Source organism: Lissotriton vulgaris, unplaced genomic scaffold (genome assembly GCF_964263255.1).
Source record: "Lissotriton vulgaris unplaced genomic scaffold, aLisVul1.2 SCAFFOLD_2817, whole genome shotgun sequence".
Lineage (NCBI taxonomy): Eukaryota > Metazoa > Chordata > Amphibia > Caudata > Salamandridae > Lissotriton > Lissotriton vulgaris.
Genome location: NW_028251516.1, coordinates 2,413 through 20,549, shown reverse-complemented (window position 1 = coordinate 20,549; position 18,137 = coordinate 2,413). Strand labels below are relative to the sequence as shown.

Sequence of the window (18,137 nt, the reverse complement as noted above, 5' to 3'; positions counted from 1 at the left end):
ATAAAGAACAATACTGAACAATAATGATCGGCACTGTTGCAACAATATTTCAACGTTATATAAGAAAGAACAACAGATTATCGGGGCTCAAGGCCTACTCACAGTACCGACGTGGTTACCTGTTTCCACACGGAAGTGTCCAGCAATGGGAACAAAATGTCCGCTACTAAGCACAATTCGGCATGTTGCGCTGGAGGACGAACAATATGGCGCAGGACAACATTTGTGGAAGTAGAACAGTAAAGGTGGAATCGAAAGTAGAGTGACAATTACTCATGAAGTTTGGACAGACTACGAGTGAGGTCAAGTCTTCCTCTTGTTCGAGAGGCCGGACGCCAGGTCCATTTCTTGTTCCTGACGGTCTTCCAGAAGATCAGCAAGGATTTTGGGGTCCGTGAAGAATCTCGGGTGGCCGTTGAATACAACCCTGAATTTCGCTGGACCGGCAAAGGAGAAAGGAATGCTTTTGGACCTTAGCTTTTCTCTGAGTTCCAGGAAACATTTGCGGATTGCCACTGTGTCCCTTGAATAATCTTGAGTAAAGATGATTCTATGGCCGTCCCATGAGATGGAGTGGTTTCTTCTTGCGAATTGGAGGATCATCTCGACGTGTTGGAATCTGAGTGGTTTGCAGATAAGTGGTCTAGAGCCATTTGAGCTCTTAGTAGCGAAGGTGGGGATCCTGTGCGCCCTATCCAATTCAAGGCCGTGTGGGAAGTCCAGTTTGGTGATCATTGGGATCCATGATTCAAGGAATGCCACGCAGGAATACGCATCTTTTTCTCAATTCTCCGGAACGCCAAAGATCTTGATGTTACCTCTTCTATTCCTGTCTTCCAACTCCGCGTTGTGGCGTTTCAACTCTTCCGTGGTCTTTTCTAGGCATTTGATTTTGGAGACTGATTGTTTTGAGATGTCCTCCATGTCGCTTATTCGCTGTTCTGCTGCGCCCAAGCCTATGTTAATTACATTTATATCAGCTCTGATTGCAGTGAGTTCAAGTTGCATAAAGTCGGTATTGGATTTGGTGGATTTAGAGAGTTCATGTAGGTCTGCCAGTTTCCTGAGAATCATTTCCATATTGGCTGCCATATCGGCTTTACCTTTGATGGGTGAGTTCAAGAGAGAGTCTGGTTTCACCTTTTTAGTATTATTCCTGTCCTCTCTGTACGCCATTATTGCCTGATGAGTGTACTCGCTCGCTGAAAGCCTGCCTGACCCTATAGTGTTGGAGGAGAACACCGCTGGATGGCACGGATGAGCACCTTTGCGATAGGAGTGGGTCGCAGGATTGCTGACCGCGTCTGGATTATGCACGCGTTTGCCTGGAAACAGTCAGATCGTAGGCGTTGTAGGAGGACACTGCTGGCTGATGAGGGTGAGCTCTCACGCGAAAAGAGAGTCGGCTGCAGGACTGCTTATGCGTCTGGGAGCGCCTGAGAGGATGGGGCCAGGATCCAAGGCATGAATGACACTGGCTACTGCTTACAGATGGGCAGGGAGTGCATAGATTAGCGTGTAGCCAAAGGTCAATCACTGCATAGTAGGTGAGGTGCGTTGCTCTCTTAGAACAAGGGTGAGAAACTCCACTATGGGTGGTAGGATGCAGCCATGCGGCAGTGAGGTCGGTTTAGGAACACCACGTGGGCTCAGTGACTCAGGTGCAGGCATTACACAGACAGCAGTGTTGAGGCAGGTTGGGGCTGCACATACCTTCACTTGGAGGGAGGTCAAGGCTCAGGATGGCAGTGGATGTTCTTGAGGTGCATCTAGAAGCTCTCTGAGAGCCGGAGTATAAGATTCACGTGGAGATCGAGTACAGTGTCGCCGCCATTTTAGGGTCAGGTATTACGAGACGGTTGAAGACTGCACAGCTGTTCAGATACTTTCTTCTGACGGCAAATGAGCATTTAGGGCGGATTATCAGGGCTGGAAAGTCATTACCGTCGGCTGTGGACGACTGATGACATTCAGAGCACTATCGGTGCTCGCGTGGATCAGGCACACCGACCGCGACTAGGCGCCGCCATTTGGGGCTGAGCCCGGAGCGAGGGTCGCGCGGATGCCTTAAGGCCAGCAAAGTCCCCAAAAAGCACCCTCAGACAGCTCTCAGGGCATCGATGGGCGCAGTGAAGGTCCCGGCGCAGGTACCTTTCATTTGAGCCGGATCGCGCCGTTGGAAGCACTGGAATCACGGAGCTCGTTCTCCCTCTCCGCGGAGCACTCGGTTTAGGCGGCCATTCCTCCTGCCGTCCAAGCCACCAAAGCATGATCTCTTTAAGTAGAAGTGCACCAGTTGTCCGTGAGATTTTATGAGACCTACAAATGCTCGTATGGTGACACATAGAAAAGTGCTAACACTCCCAAACAGACTTCAATAATAGTGTTCACATGAAAAAAAACTCTTGTTTAAGAATGTTTGTAAATATGCATGTGATAGCATAAGACAAATAGTCTGTTTAATAGGATTCAGAGAGGGCATTAGATTTTCAGGATAACAGGGGGAATTTGCACGTTTCCCTGAAATGCCACTTTCAGGGAAACCTCAGTAGAGCAATTAATGTTGATCTATGGATAGCAGGTCAGGTGGATGGGGAGCAAGGGGTTTAAGATAGATTGACGGAAAGCTTTAAATGGAGTTGATCAAAAACTTAGTTTGCTGCGTAGGATAAGCATTCCTTTGAGGTGTTAGGTACTTTATTTAACATTTGTGCATGAAGGCATAATTCTCGGTTTTCAGAATTTATACATCAACCAGAACATATTACTGGACTCAATTTATTGAATAAATTCAAGATGCCACATATTAAAGGTAAATGCAAGCTGTGCATTGGAACGTTTTAAAAAACTGGTATGCCTAGTTAGCCAAACAGCATTTTCTAATATATTCCTTTACTTACATGAACTGGGCAACCTTTCATCATATAATTAAGAAAAGTGCAAGTGTTTTAGTCAAGGCCACCCAAATATGTTTTGTGAGTATTTGTAGTTCTTCTAAAGTGCGGTCCAAAGATCTTGGTGGGTAGGTGTGTGAGAGAGGGGAAAAGTCATGGACTCAAGCAGTGGTGTGTAAAAGTGGGAGGCAACAGAACATGGAAAATGACAGGCAGAGCCTATATATTCCTCTAAAGGGGAAAGTCTTGAAGGGGAAGATCTATGATATGGGTGGATGAAAAAATAAAAATGTTTTCTGATTGTGTATGGTATTTGTATTGAAAGCTATTTTTTTTTCAAAGGCACTTGGAATGTTGTTTTGGCATAAACATAACATTGAGAAGTCTCTGGCTGACCTGCCTAATTTCACTCCATTTCCTGATGAGTGGACTGTAGAAGACAAAGTACTCTTTGAACAAGCGTTTAGTTTCCATGGGAAAAGCTTTCACCGAATTCAACAAATGGTAAGCTACTGGTCACAGATAAAGAGGAAAATTAATATTTAATCACTAAAACACTCAAATATTACTTTATGGTCAAATATTAATGATGTTATTGTTAGTTGTATTTCAGCCATGCAGGTTTCTGGGTGTTAAGGAACATTCATCCAAAACCAACTAAATATACATTGCATTAGTGAAGTGGATAGATAACTAGAGTTGTTGTTTATACTTTCAGAATCGTATCGTGTTTAGACCTATCTGAGAGAGATAAAGTAGCCCATGCACTGTCCACCTTGCATGCTTTTCTGCTTGTGGGAAATGTAAGCATGTGGTACTTGGAAGTGGTGAACAATGTATGTGGTAACATATGTTTGAAGTTTCAGTGTGATGAAAGGGATGCTATTGATCTTGCAGTGCCTAGTGGACCACCGACTGGGTCTAAAATGGTACTCTAAGGCTAAAGCAGTGTAATGCATGGAGAAAAGCTGAGCAAGAGACATACCAAAGTCAGTATTAAAAGGATTTCTGCTGCTGTTCAGTGGACTTTCCAATTCGAATCGAGTATAATGGCAGAGGCCCAGATATCCTCATTTTCCTGATCCGGGCTGGAGTTGACCAATATCTGAATAGCTGTGACATCTTGTTGAATGTCTTAAGTACTTAAAAATAAGTTTTCGTGTTTGAAGGTGGAGCAAACAGCTTTGAATAGTTCCCATAATGTGTGAAATGAAAACAAACCTTTTCTCCAGTTAAATTCCTACATTTTGTTATACCGGCAATACTAATTCTAGTAGGAGGCTGAATAGTTTGTATTGGCTGCTGCCCAAAGATTTGGACCTGTATGCCTTGGGTCAAAGATAATCAGCAGCCCAAAGGTTGGCTTTATGTTTTAAGAGCTGTCTCCACTCTCCTAGCAGTCCATTTCCAATAACAAACTTGAAACTGTATCAGCAAAGGTCAGGTTAGTCTCTTGTGATTTCAATCTATAAATGATGTTCCTTAGAGAGTGTATGTAAGTGATACCTTGCTCAGAAAATGGTTTAATATCTTATTTCATATGTGTAACCCAACGTTTTAAGAGTGTGTCAAAATACTGAGCACTGTCTATACTTTCCAGGTGTTAGACGACGCATCTCATACACAGAGATTTCTTCTCTTGGTTAACCATGGTATCTGATAGAGACATCTAGCCGTAGATTACTTAACTTAGAAAATCCCCAGGCATCAGGCTGGATCCGGAGTTTTTTTTTTGCAGCACCTCTGCACGCCGGGGGATGGCGCCACACGACTCCGCCCTGATGTCATCCACGTACATGACGTCAGTGAGGTCATACAAGTCCCTCCCGGCGCGCTGACATTAGTTTTCCTTCTTTTCCGCGTGCAATGCGGATCCGGAGTGAACAGGTCCTCTGGCCTGTTTTCAGGCCTCCATTTCAACACTTTGCGTCAGGAACAGTGTGTGATGCCTTCGGGCTTTAAAACTTGTAATTCCTGTTCCCGGCAGATGTCCGACGAACGCGCATCTTATTTGTATGTGGTGTCTGGGCGAGCACCATGACTCTAAGGACTGTGAAGCCTGCCAACACCTGAAGCAGAAGTCTTGTCGGGAGCGCCGTATGAAGCTTCCCTCGACACAGCTGTCCCGGTTGGAGTCGTCTCACCCCCCCCCCCCCCCCCCCCGGCGACTCGGGCCCAGATGGAGGCATATGCCGTGGCTCTGCAGGCCTCCCTTGGGTCCTCTCCCGTTCCTGGGGCGTCCTCTGGGCCTACGCTTCTTGTGGGATCTCCGACGGACTCAACGGCGGGTTTGCCCCTGGCGCCAATTGAACCTTTGCCCCCCAGGAGCGTCAGAGATGTGGTGTCGTTGGGGCGCGGCCCAGTTGGGTCCCCCTTTACGGTCCTCATGGAGTCGTTAGGGCACGGCCCAGCTGGGTCCCCCCCTATGACCCACGGCGCCGCATAGCCCTTCTGGGTTCCCTGTGGCGCCACAGGTGGTTGCCGGTCCTCATAGCCCTGCCTTGAGCACACCCCGGGCTGCCTGCCCGGAGCCAGCAGAGGCTCGCCTCCCCAGCTCCGCCTCCGCTTATTTCTCCCGAGTCATAGCCTGTCATGGATGAGGCGGAGTCGGCACAGAGGCTGTGCCGAAAGCTTGCCTCGCCGGCTTCGGCGTCTTCTCCTTCTTCGGAAGGGGAGCTTGTCATAGTGTCGGCACCGGATGTAGCCCAGTCGGCGCCTGACGAGGCACAATCGGCGCCCACATGCGTCGCTTTGGCTAGTGCAACCCTACATTCCTTAAATACAATATGTGTTTTGGCTTGGGCTACCTGTGGGACTCTGCAGAGTCTTTGCTTTCTGCCACCTCTGAAGGTGCTGGCGTTGATCTCCTTCACCTCCTCCGGGTTGGCCGCGACCTTGCCGAATTCACAATCCGCTCAGCCTTAGATACTGAGGATTTTTTGGGCCCGAGCTATGGCAGGCTCTGTTGCCTTAAGGAGTCACGCTTGGTTGAGAGATAGCGTCTTCCCTGATAATATCCAGGAGCGACTGGTTGACTTACCTTTTGATGGGGTTTTGCTGTTTGATGCTCACGCCGAGTCGGCGGTTCACCGGCTCCTTGCTGGCTTTCGTCCTCCCACTTGGTCTTCTTAGGCCTCTCTTCCGTGGTGGTACTTTTTCATTTCGCATCCTTTAGATGCGCTCTGTATTCAATATGGGCAGTGAGCCTTACGTCTACCTATTCTGTAGTCAAGGGTGAGTACCCTTTTATTGGCATCCCTTGGATGCGTTTTGCTTTGAGCTGCCTGATGGCCTGCTGTGGCCGTGTTTTACAGGTTCTGTTTCTAGTCCTCTGACTGTGGTATTGAGCTGGTGGTTCAGCTCGGTAATGTCATACAGCTCGGAACTCATGTTCCCAGGTTCGGTTCGTTACTGCGCTCCTTTTTCTTAGCTTATTGCCCTAAGAGGTGTTCCCCGTTGTTTGGGGTATGCATACTCCATATGGGGTACTTGTGTGCTATTATATAGCTTTGCTTATCTCACCTGGGCCTGGAGATCCTGTGGACCCGATGCTCCGCCTGGTGGTCCGTTGTACGATGTTCTATGTTTTTTCCTGGGGCCATCTGCTTACGCCATGGTCATCCACCTCCTTGGGAGGTTTCATTGTGTCCTCTTCAAAAACGGCTCCTACCTGCCCTTACTGAACTAGGTATGATCCGTTATGGAGATGTTATTGCTCCTGGCTAGTTCTGTCTCTACATAATTTAATGTTCATACATTTCTGAATACATGCCGGTTGCCTTAGTATTCCTTTTCCTATGTCGCCCCCTCTTTTCGAGGCTGCGAGGTCTGGGCCAATATCTCCATGTATGGGGAGCTTTTCTGAGTTGTTGCAAGTTGCCCGTAGGTTACTCCTTGCATCTGCTTACTGGGGTGATTTCCCAATTTGCCATATGCTCCCTTTTTGGTGTCGACGCTGTACGTGTCTTTTCTGGGGTGTTGGTCTCGGATTCTGAGACTCTTCCCACATTCGTTCAACTTGACGTTTTTGGACACTTCTCGGGGAAGCTCTTCTGATGGCAGTGGTCCTTGACTATTGCCTGCAAGTCTATGTTGTGGTTGTTTCTCACTTTGGCTTCATACGGCCCGGTTGGGGACTCTTATGCTTCTTGTGTAAGCTACTTTACGGTCTCTATGGACGTTACTTGCTGCATGTTTCTACCTGCTTCAGCGGGTTTAGAATTCATGCTAATTGCCCCTAATGACCCTTTTTAGGGATTTTGTGTGCACTTGGCATGTTTCTTGTCCCACCGTCTTTTCCCAACGCATTGCTCAGGTTCTAGCTCTTGCCTTTGGGCTCTTGATACCGGCTCCTTCGGCTTCCTTCTGTGAGCTAGTATGTTAGGCTCTGGTTGTCTCTCTTCAAGTTCATTTCGAACTTGGGTCGGTGTACTTTTGTGCGCCATTAAGCAGAGAGTGGTTTTTCTCTCTCTCTCTCTTTCTTTGCTCTGGTATAGGACTCATGCCGTTCTATCATTTGTTTTTATACGGGTATGGTGTAGAGCCATTCTTGCGTTTTTAGAATATCATCTATCCTGTTATTTCTGTTCTTCGAGCTGCTTGGGTTGCTGTCTGGCTGTTCCGCCAGAGCTTTCCCGCTTTATCCGTCACTGTTGCCAGATCGGATGCTTGACGCTTTCTGTTGTTCTGTCGCAGACCCACCTCCCCTTTGGGGGATGGCGGTGGTATATGTTCTAAGTTAAGGAATCTGCGGCTAGATGTCTCTATCAGATGTATGAGTTACTTACCTTCTGTAACAATGTATCTGGTAGAGACGTTGTCTAGCCGCAGATTCCTTATCGCCCGCTCAGCCTCCCCGTTCTGCGAGAACCTTGCAGAGTGGTGTTCTCCGCTGGCCTCTTCAGTTGCCATTGGGTTAGCTCTCACAGAAGTTCAGTTGTGGCTCCCCTCTGAGTGTTTCCATATACAGTTAGCCTCTGCTTTGGGGCTTCTTCCTGTATTATGGCACAAGGAGATTAGTTTTCCTCTCCAGTTACCTTCCCTTCCTTCCGTCTTTTCTATCGACTCGGGCCCTGGTCTCTTCTTGGTTGTCGGTTATGCTCTGGTTTCAACCTCCGTTTTTATAGAGGAAGGGCCAGTCTTTTCATCTTTCCTACGGTGCACTGTTGTTGTTCTGTGCTCCGTTCTTAATAAACGACACAGTCCTACGTGGCAATATCAGTCTATTTCGGTCTGTTGAGATGCTCTTCCCTTGTTGCACTCAGGGAAGGGTCTTCACTTAGCCAGCGGGGCTCTTTCTCACAGTTTTTCACTTATATGTAGGTAGTGTCTAATTCTGTCTTTTATGATGGTGTCTCCACCATCCTCCTTCTTGTTCTCGGATTTTTCATCCATCACACACTGGTACCATACTTTCACAGTTTTTTGTTGGTGGCTCCATGTTGTGCTGCGAAAAAGTTTCACAGAAGAAAACTGACGTCAGCGCGCCGGGAGGGACTTATATGACCTCGCTGACGTCACGTACGTGGACGACGTCAAGGCGGGGTAGTGTGGCGCCAGCGCATAGTTGTTGCTGCAAAAAATTTGTAGATCCAGTCTGATGCCTGCGAATATTCCAAGTGAAGGAATCAGCAGGTAGACAACGTCTCTACCAGATACATCGTTACCGAAGGTAAGTAACTCATATGACCGGTGATGCCTGTTAGCTAAAGAGCCTCCCTGGTCCAGAAATGGGAAATGTCCTTAAAACAACTCACATCTGTGGAAGCTGAAGATAAGGCTGGTTCAATACCAGGATAGGCGTACAGTAAAAATTTACTGGACGGGAGGAGCAGACGTCTGAATGGGGACTCCCTCACATCTGAGCTAGGTGGCCTCTAGGGGGAGTAGGAAAACTCGTGCTTCCACTTCATTGGCTAAAGACAGGTGGATGTGCTGGTAAACAAACAGGCCTTTGGCTTTTTTAATACTTAATACTGCTGTTTAAATCTACTGGGGATTCCCAGCCTGACAATGGAAAAAATGATTCAAGCCTGTGAATATATGAATGAGTCCAATGCTGGTGAACTGGTGTTACAGGTAAGTAACTAATTTCTGCATCTTCACAATGAACAGCTAAAGTGCTAAAAAAGTATAGTCATGGCAAACTGATGCACTTCTGAATGCCATGGCTTTTAACGGGAGCTGTAGAGTTGAAATCCTCTCCTATGGAGGAGTCTGCAGTAGTAATAGTAACAATTTGGTAGACAACAATGGTTTTTTATTTTTATTTTAAATCTTCCCATTAAATGTGAGGGACGTTCAGGAAGCTATTTAAAACAATTTGTTTTGTGCTCCACTGGGTGATGAGATCCTCTCTCTGAGTGAATTGCTGTTTGAACATATAATTTATTCATTTTAGGGTTTTCACTTTCTCTGGTCAGGTGTTGCATCTACCTGCACAAATGTGCACTGGCTTAAAAAATGTTTTATCGTGACCTAAATATAAGGAAATAATAAGCCACATTTAAAAATATATAGTTATTGTGTACTTAAAGTATTGCTTTGTATAACGTATGCACTTAATTCAACTTTAATTAATTAAAGCATTTTAAAATGTGTATCATTGTAAAAAAGACAGAAAAAAGAGACTACTGTTTTAAAACACAGTGAAATAGTCATGAACTACACAACTACACAATTTTCCCAGACTCGGAGACTCCAGAAACCTTTAACACAGATAAATATTTTCATGAACATATCCTGCCTGCTGCATAGAAAAATGAATTATTATAAAGCTGTATTCTCCAGCCGCCTGTTCCTCATGCAGGCACATTCTGTGAGCTAGATGAACATTCCAAGTATTTTTTTCTAAGTAAGTGATGTTCACAGGCAGTTATGTGAATACGACATAGTAAGGTGTAATGATGCTTGTTTCTAGTACAAAAATGTATCTCCTTGGTAGATATTGAACGCCTAGGAGACAATGAAAATGCGGCATGTTTGGTAGTGTACATCTGTCTGATTTTACAACATTTACTTTCCAAGCAGGTTAAGTTCACAGATTTGTGACATCCTTCTCTCATAGCTGGGCTTGAATCTTTCCTCTGATGCAGTGCGTTCTAGGAGTAATTCATCTGTGTAAAGTTCTAAAGGCACTTAACTTTACAGCGTAGGGTGTCTGTCATAGTTTAAAATGTAAAGCCCCTACTTATGGTGTTTTTTATTGCATTCACAGCTTTTATCTCTGGTGTCCTGGGGTGGCCGCACCCAGGTCTCTCAATCTGGGAATCAAGTACTCTATTTAACACTTGTCCTTAATTTTGACAGGCAGAGCAGTTCAAGGTTTACTCGAGAAGGTACTGTGGCTAGAAACTCTGAACACATGAGTGCACACCATTAACACTCATTGAGACAATGGGCAGACAGTGCTTTTTCGTTAAAACTGAAAAGTTTCTTACACACAACTAAATATTATATTCAACATTACAAATGTTTACAGGATTTCTGGTGTAATTAGAGACTGAAGCTCTCCTATAATGGCCTGCAGATTGACCCGGGTGCAAATCATGTATCATAAAGGAATTTGGCAAGGGGCAACTAGCCTTGTAAATGTAGCTTTCTCTCATTATCTGTGAGATACTATGTGACAGTTTGCTCACCAGCAGATGGTCTCATGTGAGCCTATTGGAAATCATGACATTTTTCGCAATCAAATGGGGAGGTGTAAAGGCTTACTGGTTTTGTCACTATATTTAAAAATTAATATATTAAGCGAATTGGCTTTAACATAAACATGACCATGCAATTTTTTTACAAGAAGACGCATCAAACAATTACAAAGTTTACATTGACAAAAGCATAAAGTTCCACTCTGAAAAAAAAAACTAAAACTGTGGCCTGAGCTAAAAAGGTACATCTGTACTAAACCGCTTCCTATTGCATTTATTAGAGAGTCCCTCCTTTTGTGTTCGAGACATCTGATTCAGAATGACCCAGACGAGTCTGAAATTACTAGTCCCAAGTATGGAAATGGGGGTCTTTCACCTGTACCTCCGTGCCTAAAACTGACGAACATTCATTTTAACACTTGCCTCAAAGGGTAACTATGCAGAGCCTGACTCAAAAAGGCACTGTGGGCTTGAAACTCACAACACAAGCCTCGCACAGCATTGACACGGGGCATAATTCACAAAGGTAGGATTACAGTTTTGTGCAAGTCTACGACTGTTTGCTAGTCACAAAGGTATTTTACTAGTAGTAAAATACCTTTGTACTATTAGGACTGTCCTATCTTTTTATGTGTAGTCGTAAACATACTACTAGTAAAATACCTTTGTGAACAGCAAACAGTCGTAAACCTACTGTACTTACTTACTGTAAGTTTACCTTGGTGAATCAGGCCCTCCAAAAGTTCAGTGATCAACAAGTAATTTTTCTTCAAAACAGAAAATGTCTTTAAATGCATACACAACTAAGGGCTAGATGTAAGTAAATAGGTTTTACCGATTCTAAAATACCGAATTTTATCGATTCTATATTTTAGAATCGGTAAATGCTATGTAGGTAATTATTCGGTAAAAATTACCGAATTGTTAAGATTCGGTAATTACCGAATCAGTATTTACCGATTCGGTAATTGCCATTCAATCCTATGGAGGCCCATAGGAATGAATCGGAAAATTGGTAAATGATTTGGTAAATACCGATTCGTTATTTACCAAATCAGTAAATGTGCCCCCTACATAGGAAAAGTCTATTACCGGTCGGTATAGGCCGATTTCGGCCGTTACCGACCGGTAATAGCATTCCTACATCTGGCCCTAAATACTATAATCAAAATGACAAGTAGTTTCAAGCTTTGAAGTCGAATTTACACGCCTTGTAGATTACCGAGGGTTCAGATCACATTTCCTAAATACATTTCATAAAGGGCAACTAACCCTATACGTGTAGTCTGCTGCCATAATCTGTGAAGTACCATGTGACAGTTTGTGCACCAGCTGGGTCTAATTATAACAACCCGCAATGACCATGTATGGGCCTACTGGAAAGTATGAAGCTTTTCACAATCAAAAATGGCGTCTACAAGCTTTGTCTAGTCATTCTGATTGCAAATTGAGAGGCATGCAGTCTTTGTCACCACATTAAAAAATCAGTAAATTAAGCCTCTTGACCTTAACATGAACAGAAACAAGACCATGTGATCTTTTCCTAAAAAGAGACCCATTAAATACTTTATTATTAACTGTGGAGTTAAAAAAGGGCCAGAGTTATAACCCTCCGAGTTATAACCCTCCTATTTCATTTGTCAGAGAATGCACAATATAAAACCCACCTCTTTTGTAAAGCCCCCTTCCTAATTTATTTATCTCAGTATTCACAATGTAAAACTCCTTCTTACTGTATTTGACAGAGGGGTTATAATGAAAAATCCCTTGCTGTTGATTTGTTAGTGAGTTCACAATGTAAAAGCCTTCCAATTGTATTTGTAAGAGTTTACAATGTTAAGCCACTGCCTATGGATTTTGGCAAGCAGGAAACCCCCCTTCCTATAACATTTTTCAGTGAGTTCACTACACAAGACCCTTTTCTACTGTATTGGTCATGGAGTAACAACATGCAAAGATCCTCCCTCTGTGTTAGAAGTGGGTGGGATCTGCTTAAGAAAATGCTTGTCCAAGGGCCTTACCACCTGGTAGTAGCTAACTATCAATAAAGTCCCACTGGCTTTACCATATGCTTTTTACAAGAAATAATTTAAGGGTTGCTACCGTTGTCATAACCTTTCATAATAAACAGATCAGATCTGGGGCGTCTGATGTAACTATCCCCAATTACCCAATCAAGCCTACAGTCTTGATCATTGGGTTGTTACCATAGCCAATTCCTGTGTAGTGTATTGAATATAATCTGTGCAGTATAACCACTTTCTTTCAGCAGAATCATATAACTTCTGTTGATCTAAGATATATACATTGATCTTGGGTTAAATGGTGCCCCTTGGAAGGGTTTGAGGGCGCCCTTCACCACAGGGACTGCATGTGCCATCTGTTACACTCCTGCAGTGTAAATATGTAAAAGTGCAGAGGTGAGCGTTGCGTGAGTCCAGGGCAAGTAGTGTGAACAAAAGATGAGATGTTGGATCAGGGTGAAGGGAGTGAGAGCTGTTTCCATGGTGATTGATTTTGTAAGTGAAATTGTCTTGCTGCAAATGTGCAGGTTAAGTAGTACATTACTGTGCAAGGTGAGAAATGTGAATGTGTGCATGATAAGAGGTGTATGTGTGTGTGCAGGGTAAGCTGCCAGCTTTTGTGATCTTAGGGGTGGGGGAGTTCAAGGTGAGAGGTTTGTGAGGGGTGTCAATGCAGGAATGTGGGTGCAGCACAAGTGATATCTGCAGAGTGAGTGATGCTGCAAGTTGGGTGTGCAGGGTGACCGAGAGCGTGTGAGTTCAGGATGAGAGGTGTGTGTGTGTGTGTGCTTGTGTGCAGGGTGAGCAGTGTGTTAGTCCAATGAGTGGTGTATGGATGTGCAAGGTGATGTGTGTTTTTGCGGGGTGAGCGGTGTCTGTAGCAGGGTGAGCTGTGTGTCTGTGTACAGGAAGAGTGGAATGTGTGTGTAAGGGCGCTGTAGAGAAGAGGATGAGTGATGTGTGAGTTACTGGTAAGTGCACCCTGAGCGGTTGGTGAGTACAGGATGCGCAGTCGTAAATGCAAGGTATGTGGTGGTCGAGTGCAAGGTGAGAGGTGCGTGAGTGGTGTGTTAGAGCGGAGTGAGCGATGTCTGAGAACAGGGTGAGTGAGAGTTAAGAGAAATATGAGTGGTGTCTGAATGAAGGGTAGGCAGTGGGTGAGTACTGGGTGTGTGTTGTGTGTTAGTTTAATGAGCAGTGTGTGGGCGTTTAGGGTTAAGGGTTAGTGTGCGGGTGAGGTGCGTGCGTGCAGAATGAACAGTCAGCATAATTGGTGTGTTTAGTGTGTGAGTACAGGATGACATGCATGAGGTTTGTGGGTGCAAGGGCAAAGTTGTGTTAGAGTTGTCAGAATGCAAGAGAGCAATGTGGTGTTCAGGATGAGTGGTGCCTAAGTGCTAGGAGGGATGGCAGTACAGGGGGAGAGGTGTCCAAGTGTAAGGAGGGTTGTGTGTGAGTGTGCAGGGCTAGTGGTTTGTGTCATGTTGATCGGTCAATGTGAGTGGTGAGTAATTGCAGGGTGAGAGATATTTGAGTACAAGTTGAGTACTGGGTGAGTTGTATGAGTGCAGTTTGAGAATTAAGGGAGTGTGCAGGATGAGGAGTGTGAATACAGAGGATGAATGATACATTAGTATGCTGGGTGAGATGTGTGGGTGTGTGTATGGTGATAATTGTTTGAGTGCAGGGTGAACAGTCAGTGTGATTTCAGTGAGCAGAATATGATTGTACAGGGTGAATGGTATGTTAGTGAGCATTGTATGAATGTGCAGGGTGAACGATGTGTTTGTCTGCAGCGGGACCGATGTGTCTGTGTGCATGGAGAGTGGTGTGTATGTGAGAGTAGAGTGTATTTTGAGTACAGATTAAGAGTTCTGAGAACAGGGTGAGGGGTTTATGGTTGGTTTTCTAATGCACTGTGAGCCGTCGGTGAGTGCAGTGCGAGTAGTAGGTGAGTGCAGCATGAGCAGTGTGAGGGTGCAGCTTGAGAGGTATGTGGGCAGGTGAATGCAGGGGGAGTGTCTTGTGAGTAGGACTGAGGTATGTGAGTGTCATTTGAGAAGTGTGTGAGCTAAGGGTGAGCAGTGTGTGTAATTTGAGTGGTGTGTTTTTGTGGAGGGGAGAGGTGATTGTTGTGTGAGTGTATGGTGTGTGTCAAAAGTGGGTGTGAAGAGTGAGCGATGAGTATGCAAGGCCAGTGATTTGTGACTGCAGGATGAGAGATGTGTATGCCGGTGATAAGTGTGTGAGCAGTCAGCATGAGTGGTGTGTTAGTGTGTGAGTGCAGGGTGAGAGGTATTAGAGAAGTGTATTGCAGGGTGAGCATTGTTCTTGTGTGCAAGGTGAGTGGTGCTTATTCCACTTGAAAAGTATGTGAGTGCAGTAGCGGTCAGTATGAGTTTGGTGATATTGTGTGAGTCAGGGTGAACGGCCAGTGTGAGTGCAGAGGTATGTGAGCAGATGGGTGAGTGTTGTGTAATGGGAGTGTGAGGTGTGAGTGCAATTTTAGAGGTGTGTGACCATGCAGAGTGAGCAATTGTGTGAGTAGAGGGTGATCAACGCATGTGCGTGTAAGGTGAGCAGTGTTTGAGAGCAGGGTGGGAGGTGGATGAGGGAAGGGTGAGAAGTGAGTGAATTTCAGGGTGAGTGGTGTGTGGAAAGGTTGCAGTGAAAGAGTATAAGGTATATGGTGTCTCACTACATGGTAAATGCAGGGTGTATAGTGGGTGAACGGTGTATCACATGTCGGGTAGGCAGTTTGTGAGTGCAGAGTGAGAAATGTGAAGGCTGAGTGTGCAGGATGATGGGTATCTAAGGGAAAGGAAAGTGTTGCCTGTTTACAAAATGATGTCTGTCTGAATGCACAGTGAGCAGTGAATGAGTGTGGGGTGAACATTGTGTGTGTAAGTATAGCGTGAGCGGTGTGTTAGGGTGAATAGTGAGTGAGAGGAGTGCACGCAGGGTGAGCAGTCAGCAAAAGTGGTGTTATGGTGGTACGGATGATAAATTATTGAGCAATGTATGAGGGCAGGGCGAGTGGTGTGTGTGTAGGGTGCAGTGTAAGATTGCAGCATATGTAATGCATGACAAAATGGTAAGTGCAGGGTGAATGGTAGGTATTAGTATATCAGAGGCAGTTTGTGAGTACAAGGTGAAAGTTGTGCCTGTGATTGCAGGGTGAGTTTTGTGTCTGTAGAAGTGCAGGGTGAGAGGTGTGTCCATGTGAATGTAGAGTGCGCTGCATGCTTTTGTGAGTTCAAGGATATATATATATATACAGGTTCTTTATTGCAAGATTGTCGGTAGGCAAGAGGGCACTACGCGTTTCGGGCTTGAAAAGCCCTTGTTCACATGCAATATATATATGTATGAGTAGATGAGCACAGCTGCTTCCTAGCACACGGATGTACTTTTTAGTTGTAATGCGGAGAAGAAGTAGCCTTATGGCTAGAGCGGTCGACCTCGAAGTTGGGGAGCCGTGTTCGAGTCTCGGCAACGACGCTCAACGTCCTGTGATTCTGGGCAAATCGCTTAGTTTCCCCGCGCCTAACAAAAAAACAAATGAGAGTGTCCTCTGTAACGAAAATGGTGCTCATGTAAAGCGGTCTGATACCCGGGTCTAGTTTGCGCTAAATAAAACTCTCCCAAAAAAATGCACCTCACATAGAAAATAATTAGTTTTACTGGCGCAAAAAGGTAATATTGATTATGAATTACTGTAGCTAGAGAATATAGTTTAAACACACGAGTGACAAATGAAAAATATTGGCAAAGTATTGCCCCACCGGCCCTGGCACTGAAGTGCACTTCTCTTTAGGTAGATGTGCACAAACAACCAGGCAAAAATCCATCCTTCACAGTGCCAGAGACCCAATGGATGAAGTGGGCCAACGCATTGCCCACGCTGTGGTTGATGTTGGAATCAGATAAGCTGACCAATGGATAGAGGGCGGACCTGATATTTATATACGAATGTATTATTAATTATTATTGCTTTATTACAGGAGGCTGGCTATGTAACTAAAGCGGTCTCTTGCCAGATTTAAAAATCAGCTGCTTATCGTTTTGAACTTTTGAGCAGCAAATGTCAACATATTTCACTTTAATAGTAATGTGCCGTTCTTGCATCATGCTATTTACATTAATGTACCTATAATGCTTTTAGCCCTTCTCATATACTAATCGTAAAAAACTTTACAAGTGGCGTGAGCCCAGACCTTTTTATTATTTTGATGAAATAATATATGTTATATACTTACGTAGAAGTACTTTCAGCCAGTCCTCTTCATCCGATGGTTTGTTATTATGGCATTCACATTTTTCTTCAGCCCACTACATCATACAGCACGAGGCAATAAGTAAGCCTTCTTTAGCCATTGGCTAACTTCACAGTGAGTGACAGCATTCCTCCCTTTCTTTCACAAAGAGCACATCTGCACACAAAGTAGTTCACTTGTGTCCCAAGGGCTACTATGGCAATGTATGCTTTCTGAGACCGAAGTCATATGTTGGCTTTTAGCCAATGTTTGTCTTAGAGTGATATGAGCCCAACAGTCTCCACAACAATAAAGTTTGATGAAAATCGTGACAAAACAAACAAGCAAAGGGCAAATAAGTCAAAAGGCTGGCCGCCAACACCAGACTTACTGGTTTTGATAATGTAGATCTGGTGTTTGGTGTTGTATAATTTGAAGCTCTATAAATGTGGATATGTTTACTGTCCAGAAGACTGATACAGTTCTGTATAACTAATGGTCACCTTTCTCAGGATACATATTTTTTATTTAGAGACTTGCGTATTTCTATGTCTATCAAAAGCACTCATGTCAAAAGCCTATTGCTTGTAAAATGGATTCATAATGTATTCATATAAAATGGATTTGATAACCAGAAACAGATTTTTACTAATTGTATTTAAATGATTTTAGCTTCCTGATAAGACTATTGCAAGTCTTGTTAAATACTACTATTCTTGGAAAAAAACACGAAGTAGAACAAGTTTGATGGATCGACAGGCTCGAAAATTGGCTATTAAGAATAATCCAGGTGACAGGTAAGTTATATTTAGAAGCAATGACTACAGACATACATCTATATCCTGTTAGAATCAAGGTATCAATTTACTTTTAGTTTAATCTGGTCTTGTTAACATTAGAAAAACTTGGCCCAGATAGATTATTCATTTGCAGTACCAACAACTTCTATGTTTAAGATTCAGTAATCTAATTTGTTTTAAAAAGTGTGCAACATGTCCATGTCTAGATCCTTAACATTAGCTCGGACATGTTTCTTTTTTAATCCAAACTGTATAATATTACGATGTGCTGATGGTCCAATTTAATACGGAAGAAATCCAAAATGTGAATGGTTGTATGGTTGTGTGGTTGTGAAGATTACAGCAAAGACTGTAGATTAAACTCGTACAAGAGAATAGTTAATAGCAATGAAAATTTGGTACGGTAGACCCATCAAATATTTAAAAAGATGTTACTTCCATTATATGATTGTCACAAATAAATGCTGAATTTGCAGTGCTCATCTCCTTGCTACAGGAATGTGTATATATGAAA

The 18,137-nt window shown here is 44.1% G+C and overlaps 1 protein-coding gene across 1 annotated transcript in view; it reads left to right on the top strand.

Moving 5' to 3' along the window:
- The window catches only part of LOC147662864 (REST corepressor 3-like), a gene marked incomplete at its 3' end in the record, with an annotated part of 152,812 nt that extends 135,192 nt beyond the window's left edge, over nucleotides 1-17,620 (top strand). Inside the window, exons 5-6 of the mRNA XM_086950844.1 lie at nucleotides 3,237-3,398; nucleotides 17,496-17,620. Of these exons, the coding sequence (XP_086806970.1) occupies nucleotides 3,237-3,398; nucleotides 17,496-17,620 (287 nt within the window). The remainder of the gene's footprint in view (nucleotides 1-3,236; nucleotides 3,399-17,495) is intronic.
- Nucleotides 17,621-18,137: the final 517 nt, after the last annotated feature.